Source organism: Bactrocera neohumeralis, chromosome 3 (assembly GCF_024586455.1).
Source record: "Bactrocera neohumeralis isolate Rockhampton chromosome 3, APGP_CSIRO_Bneo_wtdbg2-racon-allhic-juicebox.fasta_v2, whole genome shotgun sequence".
NCBI lineage: Eukaryota > Metazoa > Arthropoda > Insecta > Diptera > Tephritidae > Bactrocera > Bactrocera neohumeralis.
Genome location: NC_065920.1, coordinates 10852032 through 10877367, shown reverse-complemented (window position 1 = coordinate 10877367; position 25336 = coordinate 10852032). Strand labels below are relative to the sequence as shown.

General features: G+C 39.7%; 2 protein-coding genes and 1 long non-coding RNA gene across 3 annotated transcripts in view; 1 reads left to right on the top strand and 2 right to left on the bottom strand.

Moving 5' to 3' along the window:
- Window positions 1–5737, bottom strand: part of LOC126753868 (uncharacterized) — a 118263-nt gene extending 112526 nt beyond the window's left edge. Inside the window, exon 1 of the long non-coding RNA XR_007666218.1 lies at window positions 4959–5737. This is a non-coding gene — a long non-coding RNA (uncharacterized LOC126753868). The remainder of the gene's footprint in view (window positions 1–4958) is intronic.
- A 117-nt stretch (window positions 5738–5854) lies between these two features.
- On the top strand, window positions 5855–7261 carry LOC126753861 (derlin-1). Its single transcript, XM_050465599.1, has 4 exons — window positions 5855–6336; window positions 6398–6549; window positions 6613–6723; window positions 6793–7261. Exons 1-4 carry the CDS (start codon window positions 5986–5988, stop codon window positions 6929–6931), a joined length of 753 nt encoding a protein of 250 aa, XP_050321556.1. The 5' UTR covers window positions 5855–5985; the 3' UTR covers window positions 6932–7261.
- Window positions 7262–7330: 69 nt separating this feature from the next.
- Window positions 7331–24890, bottom strand: LOC126753823 (dynein axonemal heavy chain 8). The gene is given in 35 exon segments (XM_050465534.1): window positions 7331–7471; window positions 7560–7889; window positions 7978–8193; window positions 8277–8455; window positions 9192–12064; window positions 12131–12399; window positions 12461–13087; window positions 13143–13276; window positions 13339–13628; window positions 13690–13830; window positions 14091–14715; window positions 14776–14962; window positions 15190–15524; window positions 15607–15912; window positions 15984–16332; window positions 16476–17446; window positions 17513–17733; window positions 17985–18421; window positions 18487–18626; window positions 18695–18895; window positions 18898–19451; window positions 19611–20029; window positions 20094–20223; window positions 20288–20495; window positions 20559–20742; window positions 20816–20940; window positions 21001–21212; window positions 21430–21835; window positions 21895–22063; window positions 22120–22355; window positions 22406–22776; window positions 22833–23203; window positions 23258–23621; window positions 23687–23790; window positions 23865–24890. Coding segments are annotated over 35 exon segments (13836 nt in total). The 3' UTR covers window positions 7331–7345.
- Between the last annotated feature and the right edge of the window lie 446 nt (window positions 24891–25336).

The following is a 25336-nucleotide window of genomic DNA, read 5'->3' as shown; positions in this document are numbered from 1 at the left end:
GAAAATTCACGTTCTGTAAAGAATGAGTTTCGCGCGCTCAACTTATGATCAACATGATCGACCTGTTGAGCGTACTATCCGCACCCATCACCATATTGAGACCCATATTGGAGACCCAGCATTCATTATTGGATAATATTCGTCAGAATAGGCCACTTCCATAACACAGTGAAGAAAATATAGCCGCTGTAGCTGAGAGTGTACACGAAGACCGTGGAGAGTCGATTTGGCGCTGCTCATAGCAACTCGGACTGACGTATGAAACGACTTGGAGCATTTTACAAAATACAGCTTGTTCAAAAACTGAAGCCGCTCAACCTTCACAAGCGACATCGATTCGCTCCATGGGTTCTTGAAATGTTTCAAGAAGATCCGACGTTTTCAAGCCAAATTTTGCTCAGCGATAAAGCCCATTTCTGGCTCAATGGGTATTCAAACAAGCAAGATTGCCGCATTCATTCAAAAAACAACGGTTTGGTGTGGTTTGAGGGCCAGTGAAATCATTGGCCCATATTTCTACAAAAACGATAATGGTGAGAACGTAACCGTCTATGGCGACCAATATCGCGCCATGATAACCGACTATTTGTAGCCTGAAATTAAAGCTCGTGATCTCGGCAGCATTTGGTTTCAACAGGATGGATTTAATCAATAGATTTATTGAGAGGGCAATTAAGTGAGCAGATAATTTAACGTTTTTGGCCAGTCGAATGGCCACCAAGAACGTGTAATATCGCTTCAGGCCTTGAAGCAAAACATCACCTGTGTCATTCGGCAGTTACCAGTCGAAATGCTCGAACAAGTCATCGAAATTTGAACTCAACGGATGGACCATCTGAGACCGCGGCCAACATTTGAAAGAGATGATCTTCAAAAAATAAATGCCAAAGAATGTTTTTTCGAATAATAATAAACATTCCCCATTAAATATGAAGTGTCTGCGTTTTTTTTTTTTCTATAATCGAAATGAATATACATATTTTGTATAGGGTCTTAGATGTTTCCTTCTGGGTGTTGCAAATTTCATAGTAAACTTATTATAATCTGTTCAGAGTATATAAAACAAACAGAAAAAATAAGAGAAGTTCAAAAATCAAGAAGTTAGCAAACTATATCTATGAATAAGTAAAAGGCTTTATTGGTTTTGTATACGGTTTAATAAACGGATTGTTAAGTACAGACAGATAATTTATCGATCTCTTCTAAGAAGTAATTTGTGTTTCATGACATCTTCCAGGAGTTATCGACAGTGTGGACAAGTAGTCTAAGTCTTTCTTTTAAAGTACTTCAAGTACAAATGTATAAATATATTAATAAATAAAACCTACTGAACCATCTGAAAAAGGAGAATTACTTATTTACCCAACGCAACAGGATATACTTATAATGGCGTAAGGCAAGGAAGGTAGACGGAGGCGCAAAATAACACAAAAAACGCTTAACATCACAAGTATCTCCAGACATTGCAGCAGCCCAGTCAAAGTACCCACCAAACAAAAGTACATCAACTAAATCTACACTTACTGCTCAGAAATGCACTGCAACAACGAAATGAGCGAGCAGAGGACCAAACAGAACAAATAAATACACACACCCATACATATGTATGTATGTACATATACACGCCAAATGCAATGCAATCAAAGAAAACTGCGAATGGACAAAAAGAGACTCGACTCGGCGGCTGTTGTGGCACAAAGCTTGAAGCTCCCCTTTGAAGCACTGCATCCACACACCAACACAGACGAGTTGAGTAAACATGGATTATTAGCACGACTGACAGGTGAGCCAGAAAAAAACGAGTGGTCGACAAACAAAGCAAGAAAGCAATGAAAAAAGCTAAACAAAGCAAATTTGGCAAGAATAAAGCTGAGCAAAAACTGCCAAGTGGACCAATGGTAAACAAATTCATTGGCGAAGAGTGAATATAAGTACATATGTAGATATGAATGCATATGTGTGCATGCGAGGACGAATTAACAGAGAGGCGCATTTCTTAGCACCTAGAGAAAGTGGGCAGGAAAGCGATGCGTTGGAGAGCGTATGCGCAAAAGAGTGCCGAAAGAGATGAGCAAGCAACGCAAGGAGCGCATGTGCACTGCGCACATATCTACACATGCAAGCGTATGTTTGTGTGTTCGTGTGATGTGATAGCACCCATTTTTAACATACTCGTCTAATTAGTGGGTGTGGCCAAAAATACACACACTTACAACCACGAAGAGAGAGGCTGAAAACGAGCATTACATACACACACACAAATGTTGTACAGACGATACATACACACAATTGCATCTGTCCATCCGTGGCTTGGCAATTTATTAGCCTCTCGTCATTTTGTTACTTTGTCTCAGTTCAATACACAAATATGCTCCCCCTCACATGCTGCTTTCGTAACTGTCTTCGTTGGGAATTCAACAGGCTCGCCCTTAAATGCATGTGTATTGGCATACTATCTGTCTCTGTCTTGAAATGCTGCAGGAAGTGTAGCAGTTAGGCTGCCTTAAAACAGTGAAAATAAAAAAATGAAGCCAACAACAAATAGCTGCTCTGTTGGCAGGCAACTTTGTTGGCATTTGAATATGTTTTCCTTTTTTTGGCATATTTCTTACAAACATTCTCTTATCAGCCGTCATAAAATGTTGGAATATCAGTAGCAAATTTAATATTGGCGAAGGGACGCTTTAGGGTAAAAGTTGGATGCACTGTGGGAAAGAGTGTGGAGTTCTATTCGCAATGATATAATATTTAAAAATATTTCGAAAACTGTTTTCTTATGAATAATTTGATCAGTTTTAATTAAAAGAAAAAATCACACGGAACCAATCTGGAGAATACGGTGATTGGTCGATGGTATTCATTGTGATTTTGGCTTTAAATTCGATCACAAATCGGCTCTATTTGAAAAAAAGTCTGCTTTATCGAGACGAGGCGAGAAGAATGCGATAATATAAATATTATATAAGTACACCAAAATCATTCGAACGGATTCGCGAGAGATGTCGAGCTCTGTTACCTTCTCTCCGAAACTAGGGCAAATTCTTGAAAGACTGGGTTTAACTGATGACTTGCGATACTGTGCAGCCTTAACGTCTACGTTAATAGTATTTTTTTAAGAAAACAAATATATGGGTAAATCTTTCAACGAAACAGCATAGAAAAAAGGTCGATATCACAGTTTTCATTTATACCAGAAAGAAAGTTAAGTTATGTCATAACCTCACAATTGTAACTGTATAATTCAATCTAAAAAGACTCATCGGTTTATTTAAAAATCAAACTTTGTAATCTAAATAGTATTCTGAACGTTAAACTCCACCCCATGCCATTTCCCATGATTAAAATTTATAATCTGATTTTATATCCAATTTTTATGCCTGAACATCGGAAATTAAGTTTGCCACGAAGTTTGTAATATTCAGAAGGAAACGTCGGAGACTCTATAAAGTGTATATATTATACATATAATCAAAATAATCAACGTGACGAACTGAGCCAATTTAGCTATATCCGTCTGTGGACCCGTCTGTCTGTATATATGTACACAAACCAGCCCGCCAGGTTTTGAGATATCGATCTGAAAATTTTTACACGCATTTTTCCCCCAAGAAGCTACTCATTTGTCTTAACTAGCAATATCGGACCGCTATAGGATATATATGTATGTAGCTGTCATATAAACCAACCAATCAAATTCTTGTATGGAAAACTTTTTTATTTGACAAGACATCTTTACGAAACTTTGCATAAGAAAAGACAAATAAAATATTTGCGAAAGTTGTTACAGCTTCGGTGCAACCGAAGTTAACGTTTTTCCTTATTTTCTAATCTAAATTTTTAATTATAAAAGAACATTAGTTATGTACTATAAGTTTTCACATTAAAAGCAAAATGCCGCAAATACTACCGACACAAAGTCGGTTTTAGACCCATAAGCCAAGTTGTTCAAAATAATCCGTGGAACTTTGTTCACATATGCGACTTTATTGGAAAAAAATCGTTACACTCTAATATATACATACACATATGTATAAATATACGTATATCTACGTACATTCATTCATATGCATTCTGTATGAATTCATTTGATGACTGCGCAATGAACTTTAACACTTGACATTTGTTGTTTTATTCTCTTTTTTTTGTGTGACGTTTGCAATAATCGAATGCATTCACTTGAAATTTGCAATCACTTAAAATCCATATGCATTCTTCTGCGTACTCTCACAATTATGCGCATACCCAAATAAGTACATACATACACACATATATACATATGCAAGTACATTTTTTATTTTGTATTTCGATTTTACTCTACTTTGTGACTGCGACCACCAAAAAGTTGCAAATTCTTCTTGCTATTTTCTTTCTCTGAACACACAAGTCCATCAAATTTTTAGCTAAATGAACTCCAATTAACTAGAAAACGCAACGTAATGGAAAAGTGCACATTGAAGTGGCTGACAAGCATTCAATCAAATATGCTACAGTTTTTGACGACCGACGACTCATGCATAGGCTTACATATGTATTTAAGTTTCAATGTATGTAGATATGTATATACTTAGCTTATAATCCCCCAAAAAACATAAAAGGCAATTTATATTATGTAGACATTTTCTATGCCTTAATAAGAAGTCAAATATTGAATTGAATGGGATGCATTTTGGAATGACAAAGTACATAATTACTCGCACATAACCACAATTATATTTGTATTATTTATAAAGATGTATATTTGTCAGTATGTGTGAACGTGCGAACGTAAGAGGAGTTTAATGTAATTGCCAAATTATGTATGTACATATATTTAATATTTAGTGCGATAATTACACCTTGCACCTTATGTATCGAAATATGACTTAAGTGTTATACATAAATATGTATGTATGTATGTATATAAGTTGTAATATTAAACATCACAAATCATAAAATTTTATATGTATTCAGAAACTCACTTGCCATTTCCTTGGAATCTTAGCTCTTGCTGTCACAAAATATATTTACACATATGATTTTAATGATTAACCTCATTTTCTCCCAATACACGGTATTTAAAATTTTTACGTGCAAATTGGAAAATAGGAAATGAAAATATAAATATTTCACTAGTACACTGCTTTTCAAACTTTCCATTGCAAGAAAAAACATGTTGAAGAAACGCGACGTTTGATTGTAAGCCATCTTGCTTTTCTAATAATTTACTCTGCCGGAATAAGATTTTTCAATACAAACTTGTACTTTTGTATGCAGCAACAGATATGCAACGCTTTACAACTTCAATATAAACTTAATAATACAATATTAAACACTTAACAAACGAGCACAACACCGGACGCGACCTGAAACCAAAGCACCGGCGGAAGCGCAATTATGATAGCATAGTTTTATTTACGTTGCCGATTGCAACTCACTTAACATTAAACAAACACAATTTAAACACAGAAAGCCACTAAACACCATTATTTTTAATTAATTGTACTACAAAACGATAAGATATCCTAAATTAACACACAATACACGCGCCACGAAAAGGTAACTGTAAACTAAACAAAGAAGAGGAAGCATTAAAATTTAACGCATATATGCATTTCACAGTTTTTTTAAACTAACAAGTTGTTTTCTAAACTACAAATCGAAGTAAAATCTTGGCGTTAAGCAAATTATTTAGCTTTGGAAAAGCGCTAATTGTATTGAAAACTTTTTTTTAATCATAATGAGGGTCGATATTTGAAAAAATATCTTGTTTAATAACGCACATTTCCTCTTTTGCAACCCTGCACTCAATTCCTCTCTTTGCTAATGTGCTTGGCAGCACTGTGCGGCAATAAATGTAATAGATTAGGACACGTAAGTTTTTTGTCAAAGCTGTCAAGTTCTAGAAAACAAATTTATACATCTGTTCGCTCTAACAATAAATTACCTAGCAAAAACATTATTGCATTTAGTTTTTTGAAAATTTTTTAAATAAAACCAATTGTAAAAATGACCGATCCGGGTCAATGGTATAGTCAACTACCGCGTTTTACACGCTACTGGCTAACCTGTACGGTTGTGCTCAGTTTGCTAACCCGCTTCAACATATTACCAATGAATTTGGTATATTTACGACGTGATGCAGTATTAGGAGATTTTCAGTTATGGCGTTGTGTTACAGCCCTATTTGTATACCCCTTAACGTCATCGACTGGATTCCATTTCCTCATCAATTGCTACTTCATCTCACGTTACATAGCACAATTGGAGAAAGAGCAATTCGGACGAAGTCCAGCTGATTATTTGTACATGCTGCTAATAGTAGCTTTTCTATCAAATGTTGGTGGTATGCTATTCAGTGTAAGTAATTCTTGTTACGATGTTGTTGCAAAATCAAACTAAAAACATTAATTTTTCGTAGGTATTTTTCCTTATGGACTTGCTGGTTGTTTCAACTACATACATTTGGTGTCAACTAAATAAAGATGTCATTGTAAACTTCTGGTTTGGCACACGCTTTAAAGCTGTCTATTTACCGTGGGTGTTGGCAATTATGGAACTGGTGTTCCAAGGGTAAGCGGAACACGTCATTACTGCTAAAATTAAATGTTTAATACATTTTATATATATTTTTAGATCATTTGCATCACTTATTGGTATACTTATCGGGCACTTTTATTACTTTTTCAAATTCCAATATCCACAAGAACTAGGTGGTAATGCATTTTTGGAGACACCAAACCTGCTGTAAGTTCTCTATATATTTCAAAAATGCAAGTTGCACCAACACTTCAAAATATAATTGTTTTTCAACAGAAAACAATATGTACCAGATATAAGTGGTGGATTCAGCGGCTTTGGTGAACCACCAGCGAGTCGTGCGCCTCAACGTCCAGCAGCAGGAAATCCTGTCTTCGGTAACACTTGGGGTCGTGGCAATCAGTTAGGCCGTTAGCTGGAAAGAGGTAATGAAGTGGGATAAAAATACTTATACAACAACTTTTTTAAACGGAGAAATGTGTTTATGAGAAATTTGCTACGTATTTAACATTTGTGCTCCTATTCAGTTTACTTTTAAAGTATTTATAATGCACTACAGCCATTTTCGGTGTCTCATTTCTCCTGATATTATGATGATATGTGGCTTTAGGTAAACACTCTTACTTCAGCAACATTATTTATACATTTAGGATAGATTTTGGTATGTAATGAAAATTCACGCAATTGTGATGGTATAGCTTTGTAAATACTATATAATAAAAGAACCAATCTATATAAATAACAATTTATTAAATTTGAAATAAGAACAAATGTTGGTATCAAAATATGTAGTCAATGCATATACGATCTGGTAATTTAGCATACATATTTATTTGATATCGCAAAGTAGCGCAACACCACGTAATATCCAGTGATCCGGCGGTTTCTGTGACTGCAGCCAAAGTGGAGTGATATAGTTGAGGTCAGTGCGATTAATTTTCTTATACACCGGACACTGGAGGCATATATAATATTTCAAAGTTATTGCATTAATTTATGTATTGTATGATCCTTTTAAATCATTTCTTACTACGAAAACTTACCGTATATAATTTTGGATTTTTCGGCGCCACAGAATTTATAGCATATATGTGTACAACCGGCATAAGCACGTAGAGCACTTTATTTGTCGCCTCAATTAATCTGGATAGCTTACGATCCCAACCAGCGCCGTCTACAAACAAGCCCTCGACGAAGACGCCTTCCTTAGGTGGCTTTTTACACTCTTCAATGCCGACTTTTAGCACATCATTATGCATGGTAACCTGATCTAAGGCCCAACCTTGATGTGCACGTGCTACTTCTTGTTTCATAGCTGTGAGAAAGCCTTGCGGGTTGAAGAAGCCAGACATCCAGAATACAACGGGGCGCCCCTGTGTTTTTTGTAACAACAAATTCCAGGTTTAATATTAAATTAAACATAAATGTTTAACTATTCATACTAGAGCTTCGTGCACTTACGCTGAAACACCAAGTGTGGAATTGTTGATTGCGTTCCAATAGCTCAGTAAACCAGAAACCCAAACTAGACGACAACCAACTGCCACGCTTCCACATTTCTGGCACACGCGCATTGAAAATATTATCCAAAGCATCGCGTAGTTGTTCACTCATAATGATGGTACCTTCGATGGCAAGTAGCAAGTCCTTCAGTGTAGTTCGCACCAATATAATGATCTGTGCGAATGAATAACAAAATGTTTATAGGCGTTCTTCTTATAAACTTTTTGTGTCGAATTTAATGCACTACACCTCCTTACCTTTTGCATACGATCAATTTCTTGTCGTAAAAATATATTCATGGAGCTCGTATGCCCCATTAGGCGTAGACGTTCTCGCACCTCATACAAATCATAGGGTTGGGGCATTTTACTCTGCATTTCACGTGTCGAACGAGCAACACGATCTTCTCGAGTTTCTCCCGTACCACTGGAAGATTCTAAAAAGAAGATAATTTTGAGGTTAAGATTTTCAAAATGTGAAGAATTGTAATATAAACTTAAATAATGTAAGCAAGTATTTGTAATAAAGAAAAAACTGTAACCGTTGAGTTTATCCGGCAATTTAAGCAACTTTTCCGTGTAAATATATAAATTCTGTAATATATTTCTCAATACAACAAAATGTTCAAGTCTGCTAGCCGACAGCTTAAAAACGTTTTGTGAAACATCAGTAATAGGCCGGTCTTTCCTACCACACCACGGATTAACATAGAAAACACTGTTCCCAACAAATGTTACACTATTACGTATGTTTCCGGTTTTCAAAACCCTAACGTCTCCTAGAAACCTACTGATTACGTTAACGACATTGAACAGTACGCTGACCAAACTTCGGACGCAACACACTTCAGACACACATTTGCCGCCATTAACAATGGAGACAAATATATGTCCCGCGATTTGGAGAAAAGCCGTTAGAATCATGACGCTAATTTCCTTTTTGATATTGTTAAAGGTTAAACTCCTACTTATCCAGAATCCCAACGACTCATCTAACAGCATCTTCTTTTTCCTACGGTCCGACCTCGTCAAAACAACTCGTATCCTGGCCTACTGTTAGATGAATCCAATGACAACCAATCCTGAAACTTACCACCAAGCGGATATTAGATTACAGTTACAACAACAATAGCAAAACTCTAAGTTTTTCAGATTTAATTTAAACTAACTCACCTTTCGGCTGTATTGAAACGACAGTGTCCAAAATACTCCTCATCGTATTTGTCTGATAGGTAATTTCAGCATTTGAATGAAAACCGTAAACTTGCGGTGGATCCAATAGAGGCATATCCTCAATCGCTTCTAAATATGATTCTTGTTCCTTGAAACTGAATATCTTGTAACCCTTGAAGAATTCAAATGTCGGCGCGAAGAGATTGTCATGAAACCATACGCGTGCAAAAGTATTCAGCAAGCGTTTATCATAATCGTCTGTAACACGACCGCCATACTGCACTTCGCCTAACATATAACGTACTGTGGTCCAACTTATACCCTTACCGGGTTCCAAATCATCCAAGTGATTCTGTACAAATAGACAGCTGGCATACCAATCGGCGAAATTGAATTCATACGGTATATTCCAGCCCAATGGACCGAATTTGCGACGTTCTTGTACAACCGTATGCAGAAAGGAGATCGCAAAGACCAGTGGATGATAGAAGGGCGATTGTGAGTAGTCGAGAAAATCTTGTGACATATTGCCGTAGGTACGTTTGAGGCCAGCACGTATGCCTGCCGGTGGTTCATTAGTAAATTTAATGGACATCTGCAGCAGGGTAATTGAGAACTTGTCATGTGGTTCTGTGGTGATCCATACACGAAAACTGTCATTAAATGAGCCTGGTTCGGCCTTTTCCAATTCCAACAACTGAAGGCACAGTTCATTCATATACTCCAAACCCAAGTGACAATTCTGTAGCAGCACCCAACCACCATCTTGTAAACAATTTGCGACGAGTTTACGTGCGTGTATCTCCTGGCCTTGACCCATCGATATAGGGTAACATTTGAGTTCGTTTTTCTTAGCTAAAGATTCGATATTGGACGATGGATCGGAACCCATCGAAAGGAAACAAACCAAAGGAGTCAATGGTTTACTCTCCGACAGCAATTCGTCAAAGTTCAAGACTACAGGTTCTGCGAAACGGTCACCTAAAGAGTAGGCGATATATTTGCGACTCTGCGCAATGGAACGATCCACACACCAGGAGCGTATCAATAGTAGTTTATGGAATGGCTGCAATGAGTTATAACCATCAGGTATAGTCTCATTTTCTGGGCATTCCTTCTTGTACCAATTAAACCAACCGCGTTCATTATTCGAAACTTTGGTTAGGATGTGTGCGAAGAGAGTCATCTTTGACAGTTGCACTAAATTTAACCACGTCTCATCCGTAATCCAACGAAACGGTACTGGTGGGCAATCATTCAAATTCAAGGCTGCGCCACCTTTTATGAAATTCTGAAATTCATCATAGCTCACATGATCTAATTGCCGATCGATATTCAACGCCATCAAAAGCACAAACAAGAATTTATGCTGTTCGTATAGACCACGTGACTTGTAGCGATAGATTTCGAAAGTCAAATACGAGATAATGCGTTTTATACGCTTAGCGGTGATGTGTGTCTTAGCCGAAAGATGCATGGAGGCATCGAAGCGCTCCAGAAATTGCACCAACGATGTCTGATACATATTATTCACCATTGCCATGCTACAAACCAAGAAATACAAGACACTGCCACGCGTGGCCACCGGTCGGTATTCTTCGCGCGCCAGATTAATTTTCGACTCGGTTATTTTAGCGATTTCGATTTTCTCCTTCACCTCTATAGCTGTATTTTTACTGGTGTTCAACACTTCGATCACCGTTACATCATCCAGCAAGCTACCTTTTGTGGTGGACAGCTTATGGAGTAAATTGGCTTCCAACTCTTTCATCTTCTTCATATTGTTTGTCACCGTTTCGACCAACTCTTGACGCTCCTCCTCCAGTTCCTTACGTTCAGTTAAGATGACACGTCCCAGCAGCTGATCCTCAAGACCTTTCATTGTCACCGTAAAGTCTATAATTGATGTACGCGCCGATACTTCGGGCGTGTACGAGGGATTCGGTAGTTTTGTCGTTATATAGCAACGGAAGGCCGCATTGTAATCCACCTCTTTGTCGCCCACTTTAATTTTATAAGTTGTGCCCACCTTCAATAGATTACGATCCAAGACATTGTCCAAACTGGGATCCAGTTCCTCACCGACATCCTCGATAATCATTGGCAGACCCAAACTAATAGAATCTTCGACATGATTACGGAAGTACTTGTGCGTTAATGTCGTCACAATGAGATTATTATGTTTCTCCTTATTCTTAATCCAAGCTTTGCCCTGCGACTGTGGATCGATCAGCAGTGGAAATCGCACAGCCTTCGTAGCGATAATGCCATTCTGCACTGACAGCTCATCTGAGGGCAAACCTTGTAAATTCCATTCACCGATTTGTGTACGATCCGTCAGACTTTCGATAATACTCAAGTTGGCCGACAATGGTATTAAACGTTCGCGTACTTCTTTCAACCATTGATACTGCAAGTCAATACGATATTCTTGGTTGAAAGGACCCGTGTATGAAAGGAATGCAGTCAATATAATAGTGTCGCCCACAAGACGATCCGTTTCGTTTTTGAATTGTGAAATCTGTTCGGTCCAACGTATTTTTTCACCAGCCAAACCGCTAATAAGCGCTGTTGCCGCATCCATTTTGTCTTGTACTTTCTTTGCCTCGGCCAACACTGCATCCTTCTTGGCGATGGCTTCGTTGAAACGTTGCTGCACCTCGGCTAGTTCACGCTCTTTAGCCGCGAACAATTCTTCTGCCTCCTGTAAATCGGCAGCGGCCTTTTGGTATTTGGCCGTTTGTATGGCTAAATTGGCCTTTAAAGGCAATACTTCCTTATTGACCTCAAAGTACTTGGCCATAGCAATGGTCCAGGACAGCAGACCGGCCACATTACCGCATGCTACTTTAGCGGCTTCAAATGTATACAAACTGTAAGCGAAAAGAAATTGAAAAAAGGAGATAGTACTCTGAAAAGTAATAGTCACGGATACATACTTGTAATTAAAATAGGGCACAAGCAGGTCCACCATTTCAGCATTAATTATGTCGGTGGGATATTCGACAATCTTCTTTAGAAAACTTGTATCGGACATAACCTTCAACGACTCCTCCCAAGAGCTTTGCAAGAAGTTCTTTTCCAAATCTGCTTTAATAGGCTTTACTTTCTTACGGAATAAGATACACACTGCATCCATAATGAGCGTAATCAAATACGGTGGCTTGCCAAGTTTTCGTACGGTCGCAATATCGGCAGCTTTAATTGTCTGCATATAGCGGAGACATTTTCAGCGATTGAGGAAGAAATGTACTGTAGCAGCTACTTACCCGCAATGCTGCTTCAGCTTCCTCCAAAGCCGGACGTGCCTTTTCTAATTTGGCTTCAGCCACCTCCTTATCGGCCGAAATGACCTTCACTAATTCGCCAGCTTGCGCTTTCTTCTCGGCCACCTGTACTTTAACGATTTCCGCCGCGGCCGTGGATTGTGCCACAGTCTCGAGCACTTCTTCTGCCTCCTCCGTCGCTATTGCAATGACCTTATTCATCTCAATCAACTCTTTTTTCAGCACGGATACAGCGGCACCCGCTTCGTCCAACTTATCTAAACCGGAGCTCATACGATCGGACATTGTTATGATATTCACTTGTTTATCCTTGTACAGTGTCTTGTAGCTTTGTAAAAATGATATGAGCGACTTGGGTGTCACGAATGTGGTGCGACGGAAACGTTCAAAGTACGATACACAGGCTTCGGATACCGTCTCATGTATCCAACTCATTAGGTCAATCACACTCTCTTTAACCTCGGGTGCACACACGATAGCGAAGTCTTTCAAATAATGGCGCGATACAGCAACACGTGCATCTTCGGGCCATTTTTGGAACCAATCAATGACACAACCGGAAATGAGACCAGGGAATTTCAACGAACGTGCACGGAACTTCTCGCCAATCTATAAATAGTTTTTAGTTTTATTACTGAAATACAAGATTTATCCATTCGCTTACGGGTGAGAAACATAACGCGATGTGTAGATTGTAGCGTGCGCGTGATAGGAAGAAATCATAGAGATTATCCTGTGTGGGTATGCGTTTCGGCGCTATCTTCTTCATAATTGGTATGATCTCACTGTAGATCTCATCTGTCATACAAAAAAGGTACATTTTGTGTGAGCTAATTTGCACGAATTATATAACAACGCACCCATTTCGTCCTTCGCGAAGAGATTTGCAATTTCACCGGAACTCAATATATTGTTGATAAACTCGAGAAATCCATCATCCTTAATTTCATTATCGGTAAATATGAATGTAATGCCACGTCCCTCTAAACCAGCGGTGCGGTATAAATATTTCAAGTCCTCGACCAGATTTCCGGCATTGTAGGCGCGTGTCAAGACGATTTGGAAGAACTTATAGTTTGCAATGAAAGATGATAAGCGCGTCAAGCTTTGTTTGCCCGAACCGCCGACACCGACGAGCAGAGCATTACCCCTGTTCAGGTGGGATTATTAATGAACCAGTAATGGGGTTAAGAAACAGCATTGAAACTTACCTTGGCATGCTAAGTATTCGCGATACAATCATTAGATGAACCAAAGCATCGCGAAAGAATACCAAGTCCATAGTGAAGCCGCGAATGTATTCATTGAATTGACTCATGTAGAAATGCACTTTCTGTTTTACAAAATCAAAGCTGGAAAAAGAAAAAAATTGGACTTAGTTTAGCTGTTACATGAACTTGGTCAAAGGTTGTAGAAATCGTGGGGACGTGGATACGAGTATATCAAAATAAAATTTCAAGAGTTGCAAAGCTAAATAGAACGCCGACAACTAAAGACCAAATTAGTGCTGCAATTGCTGATCATTCTTAATAAAAGGTGCCAGTTTTTGGCTTCTATTATTTTCCCCCTACTGCTTTTGAAGTATTACTATAAGTTTGAACCAATAGCCTACCTCGGTATTTCCTCATAAACTTTTGGCGGTTCCAGTGACACTTCAACCTCATCATCTTCACCGGCATCGGGAGCATCGCGTAAGAAATCAACGAAAAATGTTTCTTCCTCTGGATAATTCTCCGCTATTTCTTCGGGTAGATTTTTCAACGCGTCTCGCCTCATACAACTCTCAAACCACTCTTTGTCCTTGAACTCAGTAAAACGATCAGCAATAACACGCGTGCATTCGTGACACCATAGCTTCAGCACCGTCTGCATATTTTCACATTCCTCCGTCTTAATTTTCAACATACCCTCCCAGATACGTGAGAGATCACGCAAGTTGAACACATAATGGAAATTCGCCGGTGTCGGTAACATCTTGGCTTTGACATTTTGCCAGAATATGCGTGTAAGCGGCACCAAATGTGGTATAATGTCGACGACTTCTTCATTGAAACGCGCCAAACAGAAATAGCCTTGTCCGATTTTATTGAATATCTGATCCATCGAATTGTTGCTGGGCAAGGTGCAGTTGAAGATGGATAAGTGACGCTTCAAACGATTTGGTATGTCGTTACGACCACCACCCGGATGTATCATGGCTGCCAATAGCTGTATATCCATTATGGTCGAGAAATCACCTGAAATTCGTAGAATTAGACGAGTTCGGTTAAATTGCATATGATCTTTGACTTGCTTACCAGGTTTCTCCAGCGAATAGAAACCACCTTGCTCGATCATTTGGCGTACAATTTCATTGGTTATTTGATCACCCCATTCATTGATGACCGGCATGTTTATATCATCGATGAAAACGGTCATGGAACGTTGGCCCGGCGGTCCGTAGCTTGTGCCAACTCGCTTCTCCACATAGGACTCAATAATGCGCTATAAATGCAAGACAAAAATGAAAATTTAGCACGGATTATACTGATACAGGGTATAAAACGACCCCTGGAAAAGTATTTTGAATCAAGGTAAACCACACTATGAACAATCTGGAAAGCTCAAATCATTATCGGTACCACCTTTTGATAAAAAGAAAATCGCCTAACATAACTAATCCCCCAAGCTCTATAGTTTATAAAACCAAATCGGTGAGTTCAATACGTTACCTGATACATATTAGGTGTGGTTGCCGACGAAAAGTTAAATGACTTTGATAAATGTTGCTCCGGATCATAGTGGGCCATATAACCCTTAATCATCACCGTCTTGGCCGTGCCTTGCTCACCGATCAGCAACACTTGCTTGCGTTGCTTGGCTATGTTATGCATCAGATAAGCGGTACGTACATTATCTACATTGGGTACTAAAATCGAGGCAAATTCCGGTACTGTATCCTCAGGATAGACAAAATCCTCGACGCGTGTATTCCAATGTTGCCACATGCCTTGATCATCAACATAAAATTCAAATATTGTCTCGTTCGGCTGACGCTTGGGCCATTCTACGAAATGGCAAGACATATTTTATATGGCAAAGTGACCTGTGAGCTGACAAAATCACGTGTGAACTGAAGCAACACTTACTAAGCTTTGATGGATGCTTAACCAGAAACTCCTCAAATTTGTCACGTTCTTTGATTTCCAGCACAGCGCCCAATGTCCACATTAAAGCGAATAGAAACATGCGTTCCAAAAATCGCTCGGTCCTATTACTACACTCCTCCAACATACCGTCCATTATTTCGAGCATTTGCTTGATATAAATAGCCTCCAGTATGCGCATTTTAGCCATCAATTTAGTTTGCAGGAACGTATGTGCATCATCGTACAACGCGGTGTAACAGCGTCGGTAAACCTCTGCTTCGGCGGATGGTTGTCGGCGGACCCAAGCTGAAAGAAACGATATCAAATCAGCGATAACGTAGAAAGTTACATTGTCTTTGATTGTTTCGCTTTCTTACCTTCCATATAAACGGTCCATTTCAATACCGATGAACTCATAAATGTCATACCGACACGACTGACAGTGGCCGGTGACGCATTATCCACATTATCTGGCTCGAATACCAATTTGGAATTATCTGCCATTTTTATACGATCACCATTGGCCAATGTCAATGTCTTATTATCGTCTAATACAGAGTTCAAGTTTTCAATCCACACCGCATCCACGGGACCGTCAAGGACAATCCAACAATTTTGGTGTTTCGGTATTTTCAGTGAACGTCGCCAAAGTGTTGAGAAAATACCATCGGTCCAATCATTGGTGGCCACATCGAGACGTCCAAACATTTGTGGTGCAGTTATGGCCTGTGGTAGAAGGAAAGTAATTACTTAAATAGTTAAGTTTGACCACAAATTACGGTAGAGGTTCAGACAGACATATCTGCTCTAAAATTTAGTATATACTCCATTCTCTAAAATATTTAAACCCTCAAAGCTACCACATTTACCTTTGGATTCATGCGCATTTCCTTATGCGGCTGACCCATTTCGGTGAAGCACCTTAACATTGCATGAGTACAGCTCGTCTTACCCGATCCCGTTGGACCCATCAACATCAAACCATGACGCACCAACGAAGTTTCATACAGTTGCACGACTTTCAGATTCCATTCCGGATTATTGACATAACCCATTTCATCGGCGACCTTCACAATGGCACGCTGCAGATCTTTATAAGAAGCTTGCGTTAATTTTATGCCCGGAAACATATCATCGATCAGTGAGATGAATAGACCCTCGTCTTCATCAATCAATTTGGAGACATTCATGTCACGCAACACACGCATCACGATAGTCTCTTCCGTATCATTGGGATTGGCGCGCTTTTGTGCACCGAGCGTACGCAACACTGACAAAATATTACGCAGACCGAAATCGTAATGCACTTGCTTGGAGAGCTGCTCTTCGCAAAGCTTGTAGAGTGTATAAAATTTGCGTGATAAAATTAAATTCTCCTTGAAGCCACAACTGGCCAATTTGACACGAATGATAATAGCGCGATCCGGCACCATCATCGCCACTGAACGGAACATAATCTTCAGATTCTCCGGCAATTCTTGACGACCCGCATAACCGGGATTCATTGTGATGAATAGGCCGAATTCGGGATTAAGTGTAACCACATCACCATCACTAAATAAGAACCAGGAACGCTTCTCTTTACGCGCCGTCAACACAATATAAATTTGCTGAGCCGCCACCGACAACACAGGCAATTCGATGCGATTGAACTCATCGAAACAGCCCCAAGAGCCCGATTGCGCCAGTCCTTTGTAAATGCGACCCAAGCCACGAAAATCCATTTGATCTGAACAATTAAACACCACAACCAATTTGCCTAAAGCGCGACCCATGTCTTTGGTGGTCTCAGTCTTGCCAGTTCCAGCAGGGCCGGCGGGAGCGCCACCCATTGACATACCTAAATGGAAGGAAAGTGTTAAGTGTAAGGTTAATGGTGTTTCGATATTTCAATGACAAGACCTACCAATAGCCTGCGCCAAAGTTATATAACAGCGATCCGTTAATGGTGTAATTGCCAATCTTTCAGTTACGCCTAAATATTCATTTTGATATATGAAATTTACATCCGTTATGCCGACTATAATTTCGTCATTATCCTCGTGATAATAGAATCTCGCTTGTTTCTGCCACTCAAAATCGCCAGCCGATTTCACACGCATTGTGCATAAATCATCAAATATGTCCCTGAAAAGAGGAGATATGTACTATATATAAAAGAGTGTTAACACGAAGACCTCATAATATACAAGTATATAATAATCGGTATTGCTCCAACGTCTGGTGGTTCTACTAAAGCTCTAAAAGTATACGAAGGGAAGGTTCAAGGAAATATTACATCCTCGAACCGGCCGACTCCTTTGAGCAAAGGAATTATTGAATGGAAACCTCACTATCTCAAGATCCTTAAATAATATGAACTTGAATAAAATGAATACCTCTGATGCACATGTATGGTGACCATCGTCTCAAAGCGTATACGATCCAGTTTTGTTAAATCCTTCACAGTCAAATCAATGAAATAGTTAAGCAAGTTGAGGAATTTCGCATTCGTACGCTTCATAATAATACGATCGGTGCGACATTTACGCAGCGCATATTCCGAGTCACGTGTCCAAAGTAACTGTACACCCAGCAGACCAGCTTGTCCGCAGAATGCGGGAAACTCTTCTACAAAAATGAATTCCGGATCGTTGAGACTTTGAGCCATGCTGGCCAATATGGAGCGTATAGTGTCTTGCATTTCCTTCAAGAGTTTACCGAGCCACACCTCAACACTGCCACTACATGTGACTGGGGTTTCAAATGGTACCTTCTCGTTATTCATCGAGTTCATGGCGATCATAACGTCATTTGTTTTCTCTTGGAAGTCAACCTGTTGCAAATGTGGAATATTTAATTATGAATACGAAAAAACATTGAAGTTGGTGGGCAACTTACCGTTGCTATAGCGTCGAATATACTAAGCAAGTGTGGCTGTATGGTGGTCGGGTCTGAAGCTTGTCCAAGTATCTCGAGCAATACCGGATCCGAAATGAAGAAGAAACGTGGAAATAGCAAACGTTTCGATTCCAAATAACCTAGAGAGAGTATATAATTATAGTCATGCTGGAGCTGTATAGCTTGGCGGTGTATGCTTTAGATTTACCCGTCAATGACTTCTGGCACGTCTCCAGCTGATCCAGCAGCCATGTAAGACTCGTGGCCAAAGTGTCATCGCCAGTGCAACACTCCACGGCATTGGGTATTTCGCGCGCTCTATACATAATCTTAACATAATTCTTGTCAATATTTGTAAAGCGTTTTGCCTCCAATGGTAATTGCTTCGAGATATCACCACCAACAAAACCGCTTCCAAGTAAATCCATAAATTCTGTGTCATTAGCCATTTCTCTAGAATCTCACCGGTGTTCACCAATTTCGATAACCACAGTTGTATGTCCTTTTTGAACGGTGCATTGTAACGATTCGAAGCCAACGAATTCATCACCATTAAACTGTCCTCCAAAGAGGCTATAATATCCAATGTTTCCTGACCTTTCAAGACAAGTTCACCACGATTCTTGAAATGACCCAATTGCAAATTGACAACAGACCAATCGCTGATAACTTGTTTCAATTTCGCTTCAATATCCAATTCCTTGCTGGCGCCCACACAAATGTCCTCCACGTCGTCTTTATACTTCAAGATGGGCGCCTCCAACAGTTTGCCGAGCGTAAATTTAGCGCTAGTCGGATCAAACTCAGTCTTGAGAAGCGCATTGAGTCGCACCCAATGACGCTCCTTCATTGCCTTGTTGGTCATCAATTCGAGCAATGGGCATGTCTCATTGAAATCATCGATTTTGTTTTTCAAATCAATAAAGGCCGGCCACGACTGCATGCCTTTGGGTAATTTGCGGCATCTGATTTGAAAGAGAGTTAGCATAAAAGGAAGTTTAAGTGTTGGTGTTGGCTCAAAAATAACATTTCAATTATGACAACAAAGAACACTTCACTAATTGTTTTGTTGCGAAAGCTCGAGCCAACATTTCGAACTTTCAAAAAATACCTGCATAGCATACCTCACTTGGAAATCAGCCAACTCGGCACTGATCTTTTCTATATCCACCTCAGACCATGGCATTTCATAATAGTCGGCAATTGTCTTCAATACCTGGATGTACAGCGAGTACAGTCGATTCAAATAGTTGAATTCACGTTTACGTTGATGCAGCAATGGATAATCCGTTATTGGTAAACCAAAAAGCTTTTCGCCACTATTATACATTTCATATTTACGCCACAATTCATCGAATTGACCTTGAAAGAGAAACACGCGATCGCTGGCCTCTTTCGCCGAAATACCCTCCACCATGGGACCGTTCGCTTCGAAATCGATATTGAATTGTTCGAATTCTTTGACAAACTGTGCGATACCCTCGTTCAGCTCGCGCAGCAGTGGACCCTCCATATCCGAGATGCGTTGTGAGGTTTTCTTAGCCTACAGCAGAGAATTTGAAATATGATTTTGTTATCGAAACAAGAATGTCGCAACCAATACTCACATTCTCCAACATTTTATTGAAAGCCAACTGTAAACTATCCACCTTATCGTAGTCATCTTTGGGTATGAATATATTGTACTGCGCGAAGAGCGCATAAGTGTCTATAATCAAGCTCAGATTCATATCCATGCTGGAATTGATTTTTTTTTTGCAGGAAAAAATTAATATGCCTACGCAGAAGCTTTGTAGCTTACGTTATGAAGTTATCGCGTATCTTCTCTAAGCAATTCATCGCCTGTCGCACGTCGTCCAAATCGTTTATGGGCTTACTAAGTATAATCTCCATTTCGGTAATGAAATCGACCATTTCATCTAACTGTTTCTTGTATTGAGCACTCAGCAATTGGCCCAACATGACTTTCCATTTCTTGGACTCTTCCACATACTTTGCAATGGCCTTCTCTGTTAGATAAACGAAATTAGTTAAGATCTCTATTTTAAGAAATTCCTGAAAGGATCATGTACCCATGCGTATCTCAATAGGACCAATCACTTTCTTCGCCGCCATCTCCTCCAAATCAGTTGTAATGTTGTCATAGTAGATAAATTTATCACGTATATCGACCGTTAACGGATTGGTATCGACGAAACGTTGTATAATCTGTTCCCGGTCCTCACTCCATAAATATTTAAATTTATTAAAGGTTTCCTGAAACGAGGTACATATTAAAAGTTTCATGATATCAGCCGTCCACTGGTTCTTATTTATCATAGAAACTTACCAATAAGAACTCATCCACATCGTGTTTGTATAGCAATAACCCGTTAGCTAGATTCGTAATGGCACGTATAATGTCCTTATGATCCACAACATAACGGAAATAGGCACGCTCATAACGATTCTCATCTACGACAGTACACACATATAAATAATTATATATTGACATATTAAATCCAGTGAACTTACCGACAGTGACACGTCTCATGCGTCGTTCCAGTGTCTTCGCTTGGCGACCCCAGGTCGAAATGAAATAATTAATTTCCGTACATACCTGTATGGCAGCATGGAAATGCGTTTGCATCAATTCTAAGCTGGGATCAATGGCACAACCCAACTCCAAGTCAATATCCATATTTGTATACAGTATCGGTTTCATGGGATCGGTGCGCCAGTTTGTTCTAAAGCAGTTTATAAAGATTATGTATAGAAAAGTAGAGATGTAGCTAAGTTGGTCTTATTATTAGAACCTTTAGGTTACTATCCAACACCACACCCTGCGCCATCACATTTAAATAGTTTGGTGTTTGATATGGTTGGAAGCAAGCTCAAGGTTATTTCATCGCACCGGGCATATTCAGAGTTTTTACTATAGAAGTACACTTTTTCAAACTTTACCTCAATATTTTATGTCGCACAAAGTCCAAAGATCGCTTGGAACATTGCACCAATGCTAAAATCATTTTCGAATTGTAATATGAAAATAGATCCATGCAATCGTTACGCAAATGATTCAGCTCATAACGTATGCCTTCGTAGTTTTTCATTTGCAGGCCTTTTAAAGCTTCGTCCGGTACCAAATAGATGGTGCGATATATCTTCTGAAACTGTATCCAATCCCATTTATCAATTGGATAATTGCCTTCGACGCGCCAATTATTGTCATTAAGTTTCTCTATCGGTAATTGATAGACACGTCGACCTTTCGAGTCCAGTGGACCGAAATCTAATAGGTCTACGAACATATTAATTAGATCAATAACGGCGCGTTCAATACAAACTGAGCTACGCTCGATAACAGATTCTGAAAAGCGTAGAATTTGTTGAAAGAAAGTCCAGAGACTGTACTCGTGAGTAACATACCCAACTCAGCACGTAATTTATTACTCATATCAAGATATTTCTCCGATGTGATAGGTTCTTCCGGTTGATAAACATATAAGAAGTCTGTCAAATTCTCCATCTCGCGTAGTACGCGTATTTTTTCTATATTCACCACAGTGCGGTAGAAGGTCTCAACTTCGTCGACTTTCTGTAATGGAAGGAGTGGTATTTCAATGAAATTTACGGAAAAACGAATGTGCTTACATCATCGAGTTCTTGCACAAAGTCTTCTAGATTTTCAGAAATCCATGTGATTGAGGTCAAAGCTGGCTTCATCAACAAACCAATTTCTTGTAGGCGAAAGCGCATAATGTTAATGAAAATAGCCGAAATCGATTGTCGAAATTGATCGTAACGCCGTATGACTTCTTTTAATTGAACGGCTGGATCCAGAATACGATCTTTACAGTAGGTTACCACGCTGGCAATATTCGGCACCTCTGAAAAAGCGTTATAAATATGTGTGAGTTTATGAAAATATTATGACTACCCAATTTCAGCTTCCACATCCACTCTGTCTCTTTAATCAGCTGTCTGATTGCCGGATCCAAATTAACTGTATATTGTGCCATTTCCTTGTGACACAGTAAAATGGGTGCATTCAACAGGCAACGCACCTCCTCGCAGTAATCATACCAAGCCTTATGATAAGTCATCTCATAATGGCATATTATACCATTCATGTAATTGTAATAGCGTACTGTACGCTGAGCCTTCTTATGCGCCAGCACACACTGTCGATACTTCAGCACCTTCATTGGTTCATCGATCTTTTTGAAAATGGAGCGTATCCAAGTGATACGTCCTGCGACTGGTGGCATATTGCGCGCTATAAAAGGGTTACCACGTTCCTCATTGTAGCTAAACAAGTAGAGGATATTAGTAAGACATGTGGGTTAAAGGATCTAGCTACTTACACATCCTTAAGCACAAACATTTCCTTTTCCAGCATCTCGGCAACTTCTAAGTAACGCCGATCCAAGCATAAACATTCCAAGCCCAGACGTTCGAAACGTTGTAGTATTAATATGACAGATTCGGCAATTGGCACGTCAGCGATTTGTTGTTTTACGAATTGTTGCATGCCCACCTCCGCTTGTTCGACCTCCTTAACGAATACTTCATAGTCTTTATTGAAGATCTCTATGCGATAGTCGAGTGGATCGTACGGTTTCGAAGCGATCGTGCTACGTGCGCCCTTTATTTGTGCATTGAATTTCTCCATGCCGCTAATGGTGATGACGTCCAGCACAGAGTAGGTTATCTCGGTATTAAATATGTCCCTGATCTGTGGAAAGTATTAGTATGTTTGTAAATAACTCCAAGCTATGGGTGGACGCACCTTTTCCAAACGTGCTTGAAACTTTTCCAAACAAGTGAATATGTAGACCTTCGAGACAACCCAGGGATTTTCATTGGCGAATGCCATATCCTCAACAGTTTGCAAGTAAATCGATTTGTAGTACTCCATAATCTCATTACATTTATTTATTTTTGCTATAACGCCTTGCGGTTCTAAGTTCCAGAGCAGCCTGCGACCGCTGTCGGTCAGATATCTGCGACTCGTTAAGGTTATTTGATTGGATATCTTCACAAAAAGACCAGTAACATTGCTGGGTGTGTTGAAATAATGTGCCGTCTTGGAGACGTTACGTATGGCCACCATCAGACCCGGTAAGCTGCTAATAATTTCGTCCGGCGCAGATCTATGGAAGTTAAGCACCGAGCAGTAAGCACGAAACTCATGCAATGTAAGCCATTTGACTTTTACCTGTACAGAGGATCCCAAAACTTCTGTAGTGATGATATGTAGCGCACATTGTCTTTGGCTTCGTTTAGCACTAAAGTTACCTGATTGTCGATCTCAGCCCATTTCTAGTGTTTAAAATTTCAAAAAGAATGGATAATACGGATCTATACATAATATCACTGAACAATCGTAGACCCACCTTCAAGAGCTTTGACGAACGTGACAATATCAAGCACTGTTTGTGATTGTTGAACGCACGCGATGATACAAACTCCATGATGGAGGTATAGCGCGCCAATTGCCGTCGCCAGTTAACCAACATTTGTAAGGGTCCCACATCCGGTGGATCGCGTAGTATTTGCTTGCCTTCCACCAAAATTCCTTGAATTTGTCGCAACCATTGCGCAAAATAACGCTCAACCAAGCGCACACGTCCAACATCTTTGGCGCTGGCCTCAATTTGAAACTTCACCAAGAGTAGACCTTTGAAGAGTTCATGTGAGACCTCGAAATTGACGCGTGTCGAGACAATAGCCTCCGACGATTGTAAGAATGTATTATACATATTGAGTATGTGAAAGAATTTGCGCTTTTGCTCCGGTTCGGCAACACCAAAATCCGTTACCACTTCTAGGGAGGCAGTCAAAACTCGTTTCATAAACTCTTTAATCACATACAGACAATTGCCGTCTTCGGTTACCCAACGAAACATTGCTACATCATCCGAAACAGTGCGATTCTCTATAGTTTTATTGTTGTTATTGCGATAAACGATTACCCAAGCACCCTTCATCTTGACAAAATCGCTTTTTAGACAAACGGCACGCTTGACATCGGCGTACTTCAGTTTTTCTTGGTAACGTCCCGAATCGGGTGGGTAACCCTTTTGTGTGGCATAAGTGATCATGCATGCACGTGGCCCTTTATCTTCGAAAATACCACCTAATAATTCAACGAAGGCCTGATCATCTACCAAACCCATTATAAGTTCATCCATATCTGTGTTCAATAAGTCGGCTGCTATCTCCATTACATAACGCTGGTTAGCACCTAAAGAGGAGATGCGCTGTTGACGGTATTCCTTAAGTAATTGCGTTCGCTTTCTCTCATGCTCCTCCCGTTCGTGGTCTGTAACACTAAGTCGTCGCGCTGTGTGCTTTTGTATAGTCCGCGATACGCCAAGAAGTTTCCCCAGACGTATGGCATTTTTCTCGCCGGAATCCATATTACGTGTTCGTTTACGAAGTGGTTATCTGCAATTCTTTGCTATTAATCAGAAATTCAATAAGAAATATCAAAAGAAAAAAATGCGTCCGATCCGTATGAAAAATCTTTTTCAAATGATTTTTTCCATTTGACGTGAAAATTTATCGACTCAATGCTGAGTCTACAAGAAATTATAGCTAAATTTGTGATGCGAAGCCAACGTGTTTCTTGCTGTACCGAATGGGTTGTGGGTTTCGATAGATGTATTTGAAATGAATTGTTAAAGTAACCGACGCAGCTGCTTCTCAAGTCCATCTGATGTGGGATATACGTGTGTAGATTCAGAGGGCAACTCATTTCTTGGAAGGCAAGCCATATAAGCGGTGTTTGGTCTGCGTTTCTTAGCTTAGAACTATCTTACTCTAGATGTCGGAAGGCTGATAACGTCTCGAGATCAGTACACAA

Coding starts and splice junctions, on each gene's coding strand:
- LOC126753861 (XM_050465599.1), top strand. CDS start 5,986: ATGACCGATCCGGGTCAATGGTATAGTCAACTACCGCGTTTTACACGC. Junction 6,337..6,397: donor TTGGTGGTATGCTATTCAGT/GTAAGTAATTCT, acceptor AATTTTTCGTAG/GTATTTTTCCTTATGGACTT. Junction 6,724..6,792: donor TTGGAGACACCAAACCTGCT/GTAAGTTCTCTA, acceptor GTTTTTCAACAG/AAAACAATATGTACCAGATA.